Below are 15,738 nucleotides of genomic sequence, written 5' to 3'. Positions count from 1 at the left end.
ATATAGTGAGTTTTTTTTTTTTATCGTCGTGTTTTATTGGTGCCGGAATGGAGGAGAGCGGGAAAGTATAACCTCGACGCAAATGAGCACATTGTCAAAAAAAAAAAAAAAAAAAAACAGACAGAATAATTATACGTAAGAATAATTTGTTTTTCAATTAACAAAGATGTCTTTGAAAACACGAGGCATCTTTGCATCTGCAGGCACCGCTTCTTAGAGCATTATACAGAGACGAAAAGACAAGTTGAATATAATAATCCCCGAATATGATCAATTTTCCTCGTCATCGTACAAACGGTAGCTTCTCGACGCATTGCAGTACTTACGAAAAACGATATCAAGTGTTTAAAATAAAAAAAAAAAAAAAAAAATGAGAGAAGATATCGATTCAAAATATTAATTTTGGTGTGTTTTTGTTTTTCGCGATAAGTCGGTAGTTTTTAAAAACAAGTCCGATTGATTGCAGTAATTCACAAAGGACAAGTACTGACACACTACTATCGACTAATGAACAAAAGCGGCGGATACACGTGGCTACAGACGTGCGCCACCGTTGTGTGCAATTCCAAAAATGCGGAGGAGCAAAATATCATTTGCGTCAATTATGTTATAAGGTGAGTCTTCAAATAAATCAAAAAAAAAAAAAACAAACAAACAAACAGAATTTACGCAACATTATTTATATAATTTTGCGTTTCAATCGTATGTATGTTATTGAATTTAATTAGATTCGTGTTTTTTTTTTTTTCAGCGGCCGAGAGTATGAAAATTTAATCATGGACTGCTGTCAGTTAGAAGACGGCGTCGCAGGCGTTAAGAGAGAAGATACGGCCGGAAACGATCCAGAGAATGGATCGCCGGACGCCGACAGAGGAGGTACAAAACATTCTTCGATGTAGCGGAAAACGCGAATAGCTCCAGCCGTGTATTCCGGAAAATTCTCATGTTCTCCATCTTGAAGCGATATTCGTTGCGACTTTTGATTTCAGAGGGTCGTAGTCGAGGCGGCCCCGCGAATCAACATCAAGAACAGTCTCATCGGTCACCGCCGGAGGAACGAGAGGAGAGCCACGCGTCGGAGAGCGAAAAACGAGGTAGTCGGCATCACGACAATATGGCGCAGCTGCAGCAGGAATCGCAGACGACGGTCGGCAACATCAACACGCTCGTGGTGAGGTTACGCGGACACAAGCGAAAGATTCACGATGACGACAGCAGCTCAAACGAGGAAGAGGACGAGGAAGAGACCGCGGTGAAGGAGTCGGCGAGCGGCGAGAGAACTCGCGCGCTCAGTCCTAGCGCGACATCGTCCACGCACTCGATCTCGGCGACCGAGCAAACTCTTTGCTCGACCAGTCCGAAGTCTCGGCGTACCGCTGAAACGACCGGCAGGCTGGACAATCCCGAGAGCACAGGCACCTCAGTGAAGGATCTCGAGCAAGCAATGTCGAAACATCTACCGGGCAGCTCGCTGAACAAATCCAATTCACCTGCTGCGCTTCACCAGCCAACAGACTTCAGCACGGACGCGTTGCTGAAACAGCAGCAACAGAGAAGCACGATACAGTGGATCGGCGCGCATCATCACCTTGGCCATTTGAGTCCGCAACAATCTGCTGCGGCTCCCTTACCTGCCTCCGCTCTTCTCAGACAGCTGTATGCCGCCAATCGCGAGAGTGTGATCCGCGCCAATGTGCACGGAATCACGTCGAGCGGTGGTACCCGCCCTCCCACGTCGGCCGGCATTTATTATCCTGGTGAAACAGCTCCTAACGGACCTCTGCCCACGCCGCCGGGATCTGAGAGCTCCAGTACATACGGTGAGCATCAGTTCGTGCTCGCCGCGCACAATCAGAAGGGGTCCAACGGCACCAGTTGCGCCGATGCTTTCACCAGTCTGGTGTCGTCGTACACCACCGCCACCGCGGCCGGTTATTCGGTGGACTATCACTCGGCGATGACGCCTCCGTCGTCGGTCTCGCCAAGAGACAAGCAACAGCAACAGCAGCAGCAACAACAACAACAGCAGCAGCAGCAGCAACAGCAGCAGTTGCACCCTGTGAACGTGATAAGCAGCTACGAGAGCTCGTCTGCGTACGCGGATCAAGTTCTTCGTCACCAGTATGAGCCAGCGCAACCGTTACCTCTGAAGCCCCAGGTGTACTCGGCCACCGTCCATCCGAGTGCCCTGGACGCCGCGGCGGCATACGCCTCGGCGGGTCTAGCGGAGCAGCCACAGTTCTATCATCATCCGGCCGGCAGCGCCGGCTTCCACATCTACCATCCGAGTAACAAGTCGACGGCGAACGGCTGGTACACCTCGGCGTCCTAGTGGTCCCGTCCGTAAATCCCCGCCATCGTCATCCGTACGCGGAACACGTGTACTTAAGCGACTGTAATTAAAGTCCCAAAGTTCTCTCCCCTCCCCCTCTCGTGCATATCAGTGATACGCTATTACGTCGCTATCGCGATCACCGTAACGGCGAGCGATCCACGTTGTCGAGATTTTGGGATCCGAAAAAAGAAGAATTGTTCTTCTTCTCGGACTCGGCCGCGGATGCGCCAAGCGCGTCCCAACAATCGCTCTCTTCTTCATTATGTAGAACGATTTTATTGTAATATAATGAATAAATTATTATATATGTTGATCTTTCGGAGATATCTGCGTACGAGTATGCAGTCAACTAGAACTCATGCGTGTTCACCGTGCGTGTTCTGAAGTGATCTGACGCGACGCTCAAGGAGGCATAACACTATCTAGGGTTCTCGCGATTTAATATTACATGTGATATATATATATATATATATATATATCGGCAACCGGTGAGGAAACAACTGTTCTCACACCGCGTTATTCATCAAGCGCAATTCATCGCCAACGACGATCGGCACTCAAGAGCGCCGATACTTGGAGTATTTTGTATCTCTCATTACATATATATATATACATATATTTCGTTGCGCGGATGATTTTCGTAGAACAAACGATACAGTCTTAACACGCTCTAGACATTTAATTTAGCAAAAAAAAAAAAAAAGAAACTGCTGACAAAATTTATCTCGATATCAAACCAAGTGTTTTATAAGTAGCGTGGCATTTTAAGAAGAAATCGCTATCTCTATTAATTCGCGCTAAAATCTGTTTTAGTTGAAAAAAATTTGTTGAATCTGAAACGACTTCTTGTACTCTAAGTACGATGTTCGTGCCCATTCTGTTTCAAAGAGTTGGTTTGTTGCAAAATATTTTTTTTTTTTTTTGTTTCACACTTCGAAACTGCAGTCAAACAAATGTTAAACAATTCAGAACCCATTCATATTCAACACTTACCGGGATTATTAAATCAATCAGATTTTAATAATCATGCCCGAGTTTTTCGACGATCAACAATTCACAAAGTGGTGAACAAGTGACGAGACTCTGGCATATATACGAAGGGGAAAAAAAAAATAAAATATGTTACTTATTCAAATGCGTTTACGTCAATGCACGGAAATACACGATTAGAACAATTGGAGAACACGAGTGTGATATTAAAAATAGACACTTTTATTATTAAATATACGTACTGAAGATTCTTTACTTATTAAGAACAAGAGATACATTTTGTATGTATATTTCTAGGGACTGCTCTACAACGAGATATTATCTTTAAAGCAAACGAATAGATAAAATTGTAGATGTCGAAAAAAAAAAAAAAAAAAAAAGACACGTCGTGCGCATGCGAGAGAACGTCGACATTGCTGGAGGTAGCGAATTCTTTTACGAAAGTTATTGTATTTTAATGTTTAATATTTCGGACTAGTTGTTTTTTGACGAGTACACGTGTAAATACAGCTTACGTGCCTAAAAAAAAAAAAAAGATTTGCTCGCTCAGCATTATTTTGATTTTTTTTTTTCATTCAGTGATTTTGGTGATTCACAAAACTTCCGATGACATAACGTTTACGTGCGAGCTATTCCCCAGAAAACTGATATTGATCATAAAAAAATTCTGCACTCACGTTTCCGTTCTTCTATTTTTGGACGCAACAGTTTCCGGCAAGAACCCGCCAAGTGTTTTAATCGGTTTACACGTAACGCTCGATATCGGTAAGTAAATTAAAATAAAATATTTATATATTTGAACACACACATACACAGAATATAAATTGTTGGAGAAGAATAAAAAAGTGTTTTGTTTTTAACACACTTTAAATTTTTTTCTTTCGCACACATTTAAGAAAAAATGATAACAACTAAATGATAAGTAAGCAACGGGAATAAAATATTGTACATGATTTATTTATTTCATTTGTGTCCTTTATTTGTAGAACAATCTTGATTATTATTCTCCTTCTTTTTTTTGAGTATTGTTTTTAGATCTTGTTTGTGTAAACACGTGAAATGTATCTATAAATGGTTTTTTTTTTTTTTTTCGGTGCTTTTCGGAGATCGTTGTACATGATATTGATTTTAATACCAGATTTATTACTACAAAAAGTAACGAATGTGCTAATCGATATAAAAATGACTTATGTACACTTTTATCGTGTGTTATATGCTTAATATATAATTATCATTATCATTATTATATTAATTTATAATTATCATTATTATCATTTTTTGTTATTATTATTACAAATTACGTTACTCCTAATGTTACATGTTAATATTAAATTACTACGGTGATTTTACAAATCTACAATGTGTAAAAAAAAAAGGTAAACATCTGTAAAACATATAATCAAACAAATGAAAGTAAAAATAAATCTTAAAAGACGTAAAACGCACTTTGGACGGTATACATTACAACTAATACTATAAATTACATAAAAAAAAAAAAAAAAAAAAAAATGAAGACGGAATAAACATAATAAGTAATTTACCTGTGACAGAGACAGTTTTGTACATAAAAATCTGTTTATAGTACATAAAAAAAACTTTAAATCCAATAAAAAAAAAAAAAAACACTTATACAAAATGGAACGTGAAATGCACACACTCCAGTGACATGTTAGAATTACTTCAGATCTCTTTTCTTATTATTATAATAAACATAACTTCGTACATTTCCGACATAATCAGTTTATAAAAAATTTACGAGATTCGGCAGTTATAAGAAATGCGAAGGACACGTTTGTTTTAAAACTATAGAACAGTCTCGAAAAGTGATTTCAAACTTGAAAATAATATTTTTGGCGTAAGACATCATATGAAAAAAGAAAATAATTAAAAACAGAGCAAAAAGTTATTTTACACTTTTATATAAAGATGTTTATGTAATAATTTTCTTTTTAGATTATGTGTACTTGCGTTACACAGCGCTTACATATATAAATGCTCTAAATGTTTTTAGATGTACCATTCTTTTCTTTTCTGGACTTGATGGCCAGTAGCAGAATTTACAACTGCCGAATCCGGATCTAAGGCAATCTCGGCACCTTTGTCCTCTTGCGTCAAGTACTCGCCTTTATGTCTAGACATGTATCTGCCTATAAGAATCGCCATGATTACAAGAGCGATCAGGATCACCGCTAATACGCTGCCGAGAACGGCCGTGTCGGTCTCGTTGTACGCAGCTCTCACTTTTTCCTCGTCCACTTGCGGTGGCGGTCGCGTCTCCACAATATTCGGAGGATGCGTGATGGGCTCGACCCCGCAAAAGTCTTCGGTCAAAGGAGTACCGAGCGAGCGCACATTGCCAGGTCCGTTCTCTTGGAACAGCAACTTCAACGGATATATATCGTCGAATTCAACTCTCGATATGCAACCAGAAAATCCTTCCGTCATGGATTCGTTTCTGCCTATATACATATATTGGATATTGTTGAATTGCGCGTCCGCGGAAGCTTTTATGTTGAAATGGAACTCCATGGGTTCGTAATTATCGATCTGCATCACCAAAGTGGCACCTGAATTTTTTCTACCGATTCTGATATCGTGATACTGTCCCAAACCGAAATGCTTTTGCGGGAATATGACTTCCTGCCGTTCGAAACCGAAATCAAATACCACACGCAGATGACCACTGTTTGAAACCATTATAGTCATATATTCTCCCGAAATGTTGGAAAACAAGCCGAGTAAAAATCCTTTCGGATTCGTCGTCGTGAAACCAACGCGTATTTTCTCAGCGATGGTGGAACGCCAGCTGCCCATAAAATCGTATTTTATCATCGAACTGGGTCGCATGTTAACGCCGATTTCTAAAAATAATAAGTACAATCGAAATTAAATTTAATTATTTATATGAGAAGCAGTTATAGAGTCAGTTATATATTAATGTACACAGTCGCATTATCTTACCGTCCGCGCAAATCGGTCCTTTAAACGCGGTCCAGCGACAATCGCACCAGTATCCATCATATCTTTCATGGCACGTGCCGTTATTGAGACAAGGATTGCTCTCGCATCTACCAACACAACCTTCCGTAACACCGTATAATCCACGCTGCGCGTAACTTCTCAGATCTTGCAACTGGCCGTTGAGAAGTAATGCTCTTATGCAACCGACAAATCCGTCCCTGTAATCAGTTGTAGCACCCACCACAAAACTCGAGGTGAGAAGAAGCGCTCGTACAGGACCTGGAGGTTCTGGCATCTCGCTTTTCAATGCGCCGTCGATGACGATTCGAGCTGCTTTACGATTTCTTTCTACCGACACGGAATGCCATTCATTATCCGCCAAGTTGTAGGATGTTTGCATGCTTACACTAAGTGGCCCTCCTCCAGCCAGATACTGGAAAGTTATCTGGTTTCCAGTATTTATGGAAATTTTAATGTAATCGGTTGGTCCTTTGCTGTGAATTATCACAGCGTCCTCGATTGTGGTTTTAAACTCGAAATAAATATCGCCACTATGGCCAAAATCGAACGTCGGTAAATTGATGGTGGCGTCTACTATTCGGAATGTGACTACATTCTTGAACAAATCTGTAAAAGATCATATATACAAATTTGTCTTCGTGTTATTGAATTAACTGTCTGTTTAACGTATTGATTATGAGTAAAACTTACCATCGCCCTCGCAAATAAGCGGACCTAGTTCATAACGACCTTCTTTTTCGTCAAGTGGCGTACCCGTGTCACCAAAACGCAATTGTTTCACAGGTAGATATTCCTTCTCCTTAATATATCCGCCGTCTTCAAACCATCCTTCCAAACCGGAATCGCAGTTACACCATTTAGTAGGATCCGCGCAATTTCCAAGGATACCGCACTCACACTTCCGCGATCCAGGTACCGCGCCGCCCCAGTAATCCATTTTCTGATTATTCCGACTCACCCACCATGAATTTGGTCTAAAATAATCACCTTGTGGAACTGAAAAGAATCTGTTAGTGAGCACTCACAGACAAATGAGAATAAAACAAGAAATATTTCAAGATTATTTACCTGGAGAGTTAAATAACTTAGAATGTTTGCATCTATATCTTATACTCTGACTGCAACTTTTGGATCGGTTTATTAGAGCCTCTATCTGATCGAGATCAGCATCGTAATTGATATCTTGTATAAAACTGCCAGGTTCTTCAAATCCATCGACAGGAGTCTCATTTTCATTGCTGTGACGCAAAATTGTCTGTATGTGACCGTTGCTGACGTATACGCAAGTGACAGGGAACGGTTTCAGGGACCCGCTACCGTCGATGTCAATTTGAATTTCCGCACGCTGATTTACCGCGTTCATGTTCTTATATGCCTCGCATGAGAGGGGATTTAACGCTACGAAATGTTTTTATCAATTTTAGTGCAGAATATTATTCTCTATTTTTTTTTTTTTTTTTTTTTTTTAATAATAAATACAAGATATACACGTGCAAGTAGGACAAACGGGTGCCCTGTATCCAGTATTGGCACAATCGCAGGAGAATTCATCAGAAGTTTGACGACAGACGCCGCCGTGTTTGCAAGGATTCGGATTGCATCGATCTGTCANGAACGGTTTCAGGGACCCGCTACCGTCGATGTCAATTTGAATTTCCGCACGCTGATTTACCGCGTTCATGTTCTTATATGCCTCGCATGAGAGGGTATTTATTGCTACGAATTGTTTTTTTTAATTTTAGTGCAGAATTTTAGTCTCTATTTTTTTTTTTTTTTTTTTTTTTTAATAATAAATACAAGATGAACACTTACAAGTATGACAAACGGCACCCGCGTATCCAGTATTGGCACAATCGCAGGAGAATTCATCAGAAGTTTGACGACAGACGCCGCCGTGTTTGCAAGGATTCGGATTGCATCGATCTGTCATTCGACAAGTGTCAAAGACCAACTCATTCTTACAACAATATTCTTCCTCCTTCCATTCTGTCGGTAATTTATAATTGCCATCGATACTTATCATTCTCATGCAGCCAACAAAGCCATAATTGCTGTCCTTTCCGGTCATACCGCCGACCCAGTAAGTCGCACCGGTTATCATATCCAGCAAACGTTTTGTTATCATCGGTCGTCCGTCAACATTTAAAATCAGAGAATTTTTAGCTATCGTCAATATCACTTGATGCCACTTGCCGTCGTTGAATGTTTCGTAAAAGTTATCCAATATCGCGACCGGATACTGGCTCGTTTGTATCTCGACCTTTAGTTTACCTTTTTCCAAGTACATCTGAGAGTCAAAAATAAAATCATTAAGTTCAACTATTGCATTTCTCTATCAGTAAAAATATATTGAAAAATTAAGATATATTTCGTGCATCACCTTGACGTAACCCGGATTGGTAAAGATGTGGTAGAGAATTATTCCATCTTCTTTGTAAGTTCGAAATGCAAGGGAAGCGTTAAACTGACGCATACCCTCGTAACCTGCCAGTTTGGCATAGGATCCAGGAGTTACGAATGTGACGGAAATTATCGGTGGTTCTGGACAAATGTAGACTGTGTTAGTTTTATAATATTTCAAATTTTCGTCCACTTCTTCCGCCTCTTTCAGCTCGTGAATTATATTCGTCGAGTTTAAATAAAAGTTCTCTATGCAACCGGTAAAATTTTGGTTCACCACCAGACCGTCTTGCTTATTGGGCACACCACCGATATAGAGCTAAAAAAAAAATATATAGCAGATAAATTTGCCCAATTGTTTTGAATATTTTTTTTATTGTTGAATCATTTTTGCTCTTCTTTATTATAGAATATCACTACTTAATACTTACTTCTCGATTCAAATCCAACCGATGAAACTCTCCTTTTATTCTACCTTTAATCAATACCCTATCAACAGAAAACGAAACATTTTTCCTATTGCGGGAGATCAAAACGTCATGATACATGTTGTCATCCAGAAGACTGCCAACGGATAGACTCGTCATAATACCGGACCCGAGATCGATATTGAGCAACATTCTGTTGTCGCGCAATTGCAACGCTATGTAATCACCTTGCGTACCCCGAGAATACATTAGTACACCATCTGCGTTGTTTGTCTTAAATCGAAAACGTATAAAATGTCTATCAGTTTCGATAGGTTCTCTGAGTAAATCCAGACGTATCAGAGATGATCCATTGAAGGAAACAACATCAGACACTGAAAACATCGATAAATTTTTTCTACTGTGTCTTACAGGTCAGTATCATCGTTTAAAAACATTAAAAGCATATTTAGTTGTTATTTCATACCGTAATCACATCCATAGAGTTCTACTCTCAGCGATATCCTGTCTTCCCATCGAGTCGGATTTATTCTTACCCATTGTGCGATAATAGGAACCTCAAACTTATTAAGCTTTATGCTATCTCCGTCTACATTACCTTTAAACATCTGTAGAAAAATGAAAAACAATTTGACAACAGAAAACGTTTTCCATGCTCTGTTGCTACTATCTGTATTTCCATTTTATTTAAAAAAAAAAAAGTTTGTTATCCTAGTGTTAGTCAATAATTAACGTGATACACGTGCAAAGTATAAATTTAAATGCGTGCATGCTGTCGATTAGAAATAAATCTTAACGAGAAAAGTATCTATCACCATAGATTTGTTTACAAAGTGATTAATATTTAAATCTAACGTCATTTGGAAACACGACTTCTCAAGAAATCATTTCGAAAATAAATATATTAAAATATAAATTTTTTTATATTTGTACAACTTGATTTAATTGCGTGATTTTGTATGTGTGCTTGTTGATTAGATAAAGTGACTATTGAATAAGATTATTTTAGTTCAATTATTATCTTGAGTGAAATGTGATAAAATATTACCCAACAACTATCAATTGCACAAATACATTAGCACAGCTAGACCGTTAAAGAAACGCCAATGTTAATAGCTCATATGATAACTTCAAGAAATGTTAATATAGTGCCATCATGATTGATACAATAATAAAAAGAAAACACATTTATAACTCTATTCAAAGTATTATTATATATTAAGCGTTATTTAAAAATTCGGAACATATATTCATTAGACGTTACAACATATATTCTATTAAAATTCCAGATATTAAAAATTTCATTAGTACGCACATTATATACATTATATACATATTATATACACACATATATATATATATATATATATATATTTTAGTATAAACTTTACATATATACATATATGTATATATATTATCATTTTTTTTAACTTATCACGATGACGCCATATCATAATTGTCATGATTTTTTAAAAACCCCAGTGCAATATTATCAGAAAACAGAAGATTCCAAACAGTATCTTTTGAAACGTATTACAAGAAGTTATTGTCATAGCAAAACACTTCGTTAATTTCTACAAAAGTTTCTACGAAAGAACAGTCATTAAAAAATTTTACTGCCAGTTTACGAAATGCAATATGTTTTACAAGTTGTTCAGATAAATAAGAAAAAGTTTTTATTACGATGGAAATGATATTATAATAAAATGTGTTTTCAAATATTTTTAATAAATATTATATTATATACGTAGAACTTTTTCAAACCATAGTAATTGAGAAGTATTTAAACTACGAAAGAATAGAACACTTTGAGACTCGATCCTTGAAATTTAATACCTCTTCTACACCATCTTGACTTTCATAATTGGCCCAGGCTTGACCATCTTCAGAATATTGGACAATATATTCTGTCACGTATTCATTAGTATGAGCCCGCCCTCGCGTAGCAATGCTGCGTATCTCATATCTGTCCCCCAGCTCCATAGTAAGATGTTGATCGTAACTGCTAAGTTCGGGTGACCACGTGGAATCTCCTGTAAAGCCCAGCTCCATGTCCATGTGTAAGAGGAGAAAAGTAGAAGCAAAGCAAGCAAATGGATACAGGAAATGACGGAATAAGATGTAAAAGGGATCGTGAATTTTTTTAGTTTATTTCGTGTAACTTTCTAATTATTCTATTAATTCGAAATAACTTTTTACACAACTCAACTATAATATACAAGTTCAGTTTTGATATCTATTTTTGTGTTTGTATGTTTTTATGTGATGTTAGAAAAAGAAGAAAATAACACAAAATAAAGTGTCAAAATAAAAATTAAATTGTTGGAAACAAGTAATGGGTGCACAAAGCACTATTCAGGTGTAAATTTGTGCAAATTATATAAAAATACTTACCGTCAACACAATACTGTCCTAATTATAATTGTTCATAATACAGAAGCTTCGTAAAAGTGCTTAGTATTTATTTATACATATACAAGTACAGACTATTTTACATGCGTGCAGTATTAGTAATCTTACATATAATTGATTTATTATGCCAAGCCAAATCATTATGTTATAAGCAAAAAATAGAGATAGCAGAAAATCAACGACAGCAAGAACGAGCTTACCTTGGCGTTGCCATCTTCTTCTTTGAACTCCATATAATCAAGACCGTTGGTACTATAGCTAACACGATACTCCGTAACATATTCATTGTGCAACATTCGTCCTTGAGTTGCCACGGCTGTGATGTTCATTATTTGGCCCAAGTCGATTATTAAATACTGACCGAAATCTGAGTTGCTAGCTGTCCATGCGTTTCCGCCTACACCACAACATTTATGCATGCATGCAACTTAAGATAAACTTACAGAAGTGCTTATAAATAATAAGACGAAACATAGCCAAATAATCAGAATTAATTCGAACAATATCAATCACTTATGTACGTATATTCAGAGATTAATTTACACGATTGTACCAAACTTAAACATTTTGCAATATATATATGTATAGGATGCAGAAACGTTTTGTGTAGACACAAAGTTCTTTTTTAGAGAAAATACATAAATTTTTCGGAGAAAAAGATGGAATCTGTCTTGTATTCATTAAAATTAAAAATTTAAATTGATATAATTATTCTTCTGTATATTTTTGTGATTACACAACTGTATGTGTATAAAAAACTACAAAAAATATAAAAATCTATTATTAATGCTCTTAGTGATATTTTGAATATGAAAAATTATTTATAACTTATTTATAAATAGGTGAGAGTAAAAGAATTATTCAAAAGTACTGCTTAATGTTTTATTAGTTTGCAATTAAATTATTATACAATGTAACATATCCATCTTTCTTCTATATCTCTTTTATATATTGCAATATTTAATTAACCATTATGGAAGTTACGGTTTTTCAGATTTGGCAAAATATTGAATTGTATATTGCGGATCTCCTGGAAAAAGTGGAATCGCATGCATCATAAGTTTATCATAATCTATTATTTCAAACTTCTTATGTGATCGTGCGCGTGGAAAATTTTCGTTTTCTTGCAATGCTACGGCAACGCAATGTTGCGAGTCGAGTAAACTCTCTTCAAACAACCAATTTTGCTTAACTTCATTAATGTATAAAACTGTATCAGTTGTGATGGAGTCTTTGCTCAACTCCGAATTTGTTCGAAAGTCTATATTCTTTAAGTCAATAAAAATTCCAACACCAAGCGCTTTAACGTAGCTCTCTTTTAAAGCCCAATGTCTGTAAAACATGGATAATTGTTCCGTTTCCGATTTCCCGGAATCAGACTTTCCTTTTATCTCCTCCCATTCGGATGTTGTGAAATTTTTGTCCATTATACGAAAAAATTCAGAGACGTTCCTAACTTGATCTAATGACATAACATCTACACCTAATTTTACATCTGTAACCTCTCCCGCTAAAACTGTATAAGAACCTTGATGAGAAACGTTGAAACTAACAACAGCAGATTTATCTTTTAATATAGGTCTGTTATGTTCGTCTCTAGCAAAAGTAATCTTGTCATATAGAAGACCTGCGTATTCATTCACAAACTTTCTCATTAATAATCGGCCAATGAGAGAAGCTCTTACATCTTTACGAAATACAAATCTTCCTATTCTACTTTTCTCGTCGCTTTGTATACAAGAAACTGCATATTCAAACTCCTGCTCACTTGGATTCCACTCTTTCCAGTTAAACGCCCAACGAATAGCTGACGACATTCTAAAACTAGTGATGCTACGCATAACCATTTAAATTATTTAATCGCAGTTTGAACATTCCGTGCACTCTGTTTTCTTTTTTTATATATCAACACAGGTTGGTACAGTCTTAAATTATATCTCTGACTATAAAAACAATATTTTTCTTTTTTTGACAACTGTCATTTGAAATATCCTCCAGGTTACTTACTAGAAGATCCACCTGAAGCAAATATAAATTTATTACACTATGTTTTCCATGTTTTAGATATAAAGAAGATAAAAATCTACTTTTAATTTCATTTTAATTTTTGCTGTGAAGAGTTATATGATATATGAGATAAGTATAAGATGACTGGGTGATGTGTCATGGTAGCACATACAGCCCCACCTAACTTTCATAATTGAGCATAACTGGCACGATGGCCAATGCTCACTGATATCAATTAAATTTTTTAACTCCTGTTAGATGTATTCAAAAATATCACACAATATTAGCAGAATTATTTCTAACTATTACAAATACAACAGAAGCAAATATAGATAATGAGACAATATAGACAATGCATATAGTGCACAATATAGATAATGAGATTTTGCAGAAATAAAAAGCAAGCAACACACTACTACTCATGATATAAAATTGTATGAAGAAAGTACTTATTTGAAGCTAACAAATAAATGAGATGAATACAGAGATCTAATAATAGACATTTCATTTTCTTACCATTTAACCTAGCGTTTTGTGGACCTCTTTCTGGTAAATAAGTAGTTGCTGTTAATTGAGCTCTGTCCAAAAGAGGAATATTGCATTCATCATCATCTAAGAAGAAGTACATACAATTTTAGTGAAATATATGTTAAATATAAAATAAATTTGCACATTCTTACATATAAACATCATGCAATTTTTACATATATTTTTGGTTTTACACATACTGACTTAGTTAAGTATTTTTAAACCCAAAATATGATAAAAAAATATCAATATAATATTTACATATAGGTTCTATATAATGTGATATGTGTAAAAATTATTATATGTAGATATACATATATTTTTCTCAATTTCTCATAATTAACACATAAAATATGTATAATATTCTTAATTCTATATACACTGATTTGTTTTGACATATTACACACAAATTTATTTACGTCTAAGTACAAATTTTATGAAAAAAAAAAAAAAACTGTGTAAATAACATCTGAAACGTTAGAACTTATAAATTGCGCATGTTAAATATTAATATTTCAAATAGCAGAAAAAAAAAATGACAAAAGAGTGCTTAATTCAAAGTGTACACAAGGGCACAGAGTGCATTACGTAGCATAATGCGTATTTACTCTTGTGTAACGTAAATTGAACGCAAATACTTGCACGCCATGTTCTTGCAGGAGATGGGCTGGGTCGCGTCAGAAAGTTACTGTAGCGGTTATGTCGGTAGGTTTACTTACAGGCGTACACGAACGAGCTTGCCGCTACGGCGAATGCATACACGAGACACCTGAAAGCGGTCATGGTATCATCGCCTTGCACTGGAAGAAATGTTTCTATTCTCCGCAGAATCCTTTTAATCACAACGTCGATTCAATCAGCAGGGATTGCAGAGATCGGTGGGACGTTAGACGCGTCAGTCTGTTACTTCGAGTTCAAGCTGGATTTATTGAATACTTTCACGTTTGCAATCACGTACATATTTTTGTGCCAAAAAAAAAAAATACAACGTACTCTCTCGAGATTGCGATATATTTATGCACAATCCAGCTTCTCTTCAATCACAGCACTACGACGCGCGCCAAAGCACGCTGATCCACCACGATGACGCGGCTGTACTCGAATGAATCGAATGACGTGATGCGTGAAATGTGCCGCGCCTTGAGAATCTTTCCGATACGTCGAATTACTCATTTGATGAAAAATGAGAAGCGATAATTGAATCATTTATGTAATTCCATTAGCAAACGACTTATTATACATGTATCTATAAAACCAGTAAGTCTAATCTGTAACCTTTTGCCAATGCCAAAATTTGCACTATGCATGCAGTTTAAACGCCTGAAAATCTTTGTACATGTGTGCGTGCAATGTCGGCAGAGAGATAAAACAGAATACTACATTATCAGACGACGCAGAAAAAAGGAGCTACACAAAGTTATTCACTGTCAGTAATAAAAAAACTATACCCACGTGTGCTATAAATGACAGAAAAGCGATTTTAAGACAGTTTGTCGTATACGTGGACACGTGAAAATATAGCGTGACTGTAATTTATATTATATATAACATTAAATAATACATATTACACATATAATTTATTATATATTTATAATATTATACTTTATATTGTATTATATGTATTATATACATACTACAGTAATGTCACTGACCTCC

At 36.4% G+C, this 15,738-nt stretch overlaps 2 protein-coding genes across 13 annotated transcripts in view; one reads left to right on the top strand and one right to left on the bottom strand.

Moving 5' to 3' along the window:
• The window catches only part of LOC109856549 (protein trachealess), a 76,954-nt gene extending 73,249 nt beyond the window's left edge, over positions 1 to 3,705 (top strand). For all 8 annotated transcript variants that reach the window (XM_020431929.1, XM_020431935.1, XM_020431934.1 and 5 more), the window contains 3 exons: positions 467 to 614; positions 752 to 876; positions 990 to 3,705. In XM_020431929.1, the coding sequence (XP_020287518.1) occupies positions 467 to 614; positions 752 to 876; positions 990 to 2,332 (1,616 nt within the window). In that variant the 3' untranslated portion in view covers positions 2,333 to 3,705. The remainder of the gene's footprint in view (positions 1 to 466; positions 615 to 751; positions 877 to 989) is intronic.
• A 556-nt stretch (positions 3,706 to 4,261) lies between these two features.
• LOC109856548 (neurexin-4) lies at positions 4,262 to 15,402 on the bottom strand. 5 transcript variants are annotated; one of them, XM_020431925.1, is made up of 12 exons: positions 15,076 to 15,402; positions 14,802 to 15,001; positions 14,071 to 14,166; positions 11,748 to 11,944; positions 9,602 to 9,743; positions 9,139 to 9,509; positions 8,688 to 9,026; positions 8,120 to 8,594; positions 7,376 to 7,705; positions 6,998 to 7,303; positions 6,287 to 6,913; positions 4,262 to 6,186 (listed from the first exon to the last, which is right to left on the bottom strand). In XM_020431925.1, exons 2-12 carry the CDS (start codon positions 14,863 to 14,865, stop codon positions 5,333 to 5,335), a joined length of 3,801 nt encoding a protein of 1,266 aa, XP_020287514.1. In that variant the 5' UTR covers positions 14,866 to 15,001; positions 15,076 to 15,402; the 3' UTR covers positions 4,262 to 5,332. The 5 variants fall into 5 exon arrangements, with proteins under 5 accessions (XP_020287514.1, XP_020287513.1, XP_020287515.1 ...); XM_020431924.1 differs by lacking the exon at positions 11,748 to 11,944 and adding an exon at positions 10,972 to 11,168 and having other exon boundaries at positions 14,802 to 15,402; XM_020431926.1 differs by lacking the exons at positions 11,748 to 11,944; positions 14,802 to 15,001; positions 15,076 to 15,402 and adding an exon at positions 10,972 to 11,181 and having other exon boundaries at positions 14,071 to 14,088.
• Between the last annotated feature and the right edge of the window lie 336 nt (positions 15,403 to 15,738).

The sequence above is a fragment of the Pseudomyrmex gracilis genome, unplaced genomic scaffold (genome assembly GCF_002006095.1).
Source record: "Pseudomyrmex gracilis isolate BER0280 unplaced genomic scaffold, ASM200609v1 scaffold_121, whole genome shotgun sequence".
Lineage (NCBI taxonomy): Eukaryota > Metazoa > Arthropoda > Insecta > Hymenoptera > Formicidae > Pseudomyrmex > Pseudomyrmex gracilis.
The sequence above is the reverse complement of the archived record's forward strand: the minus strand, read 5'-3'. Positions and strand labels throughout refer to the sequence as shown.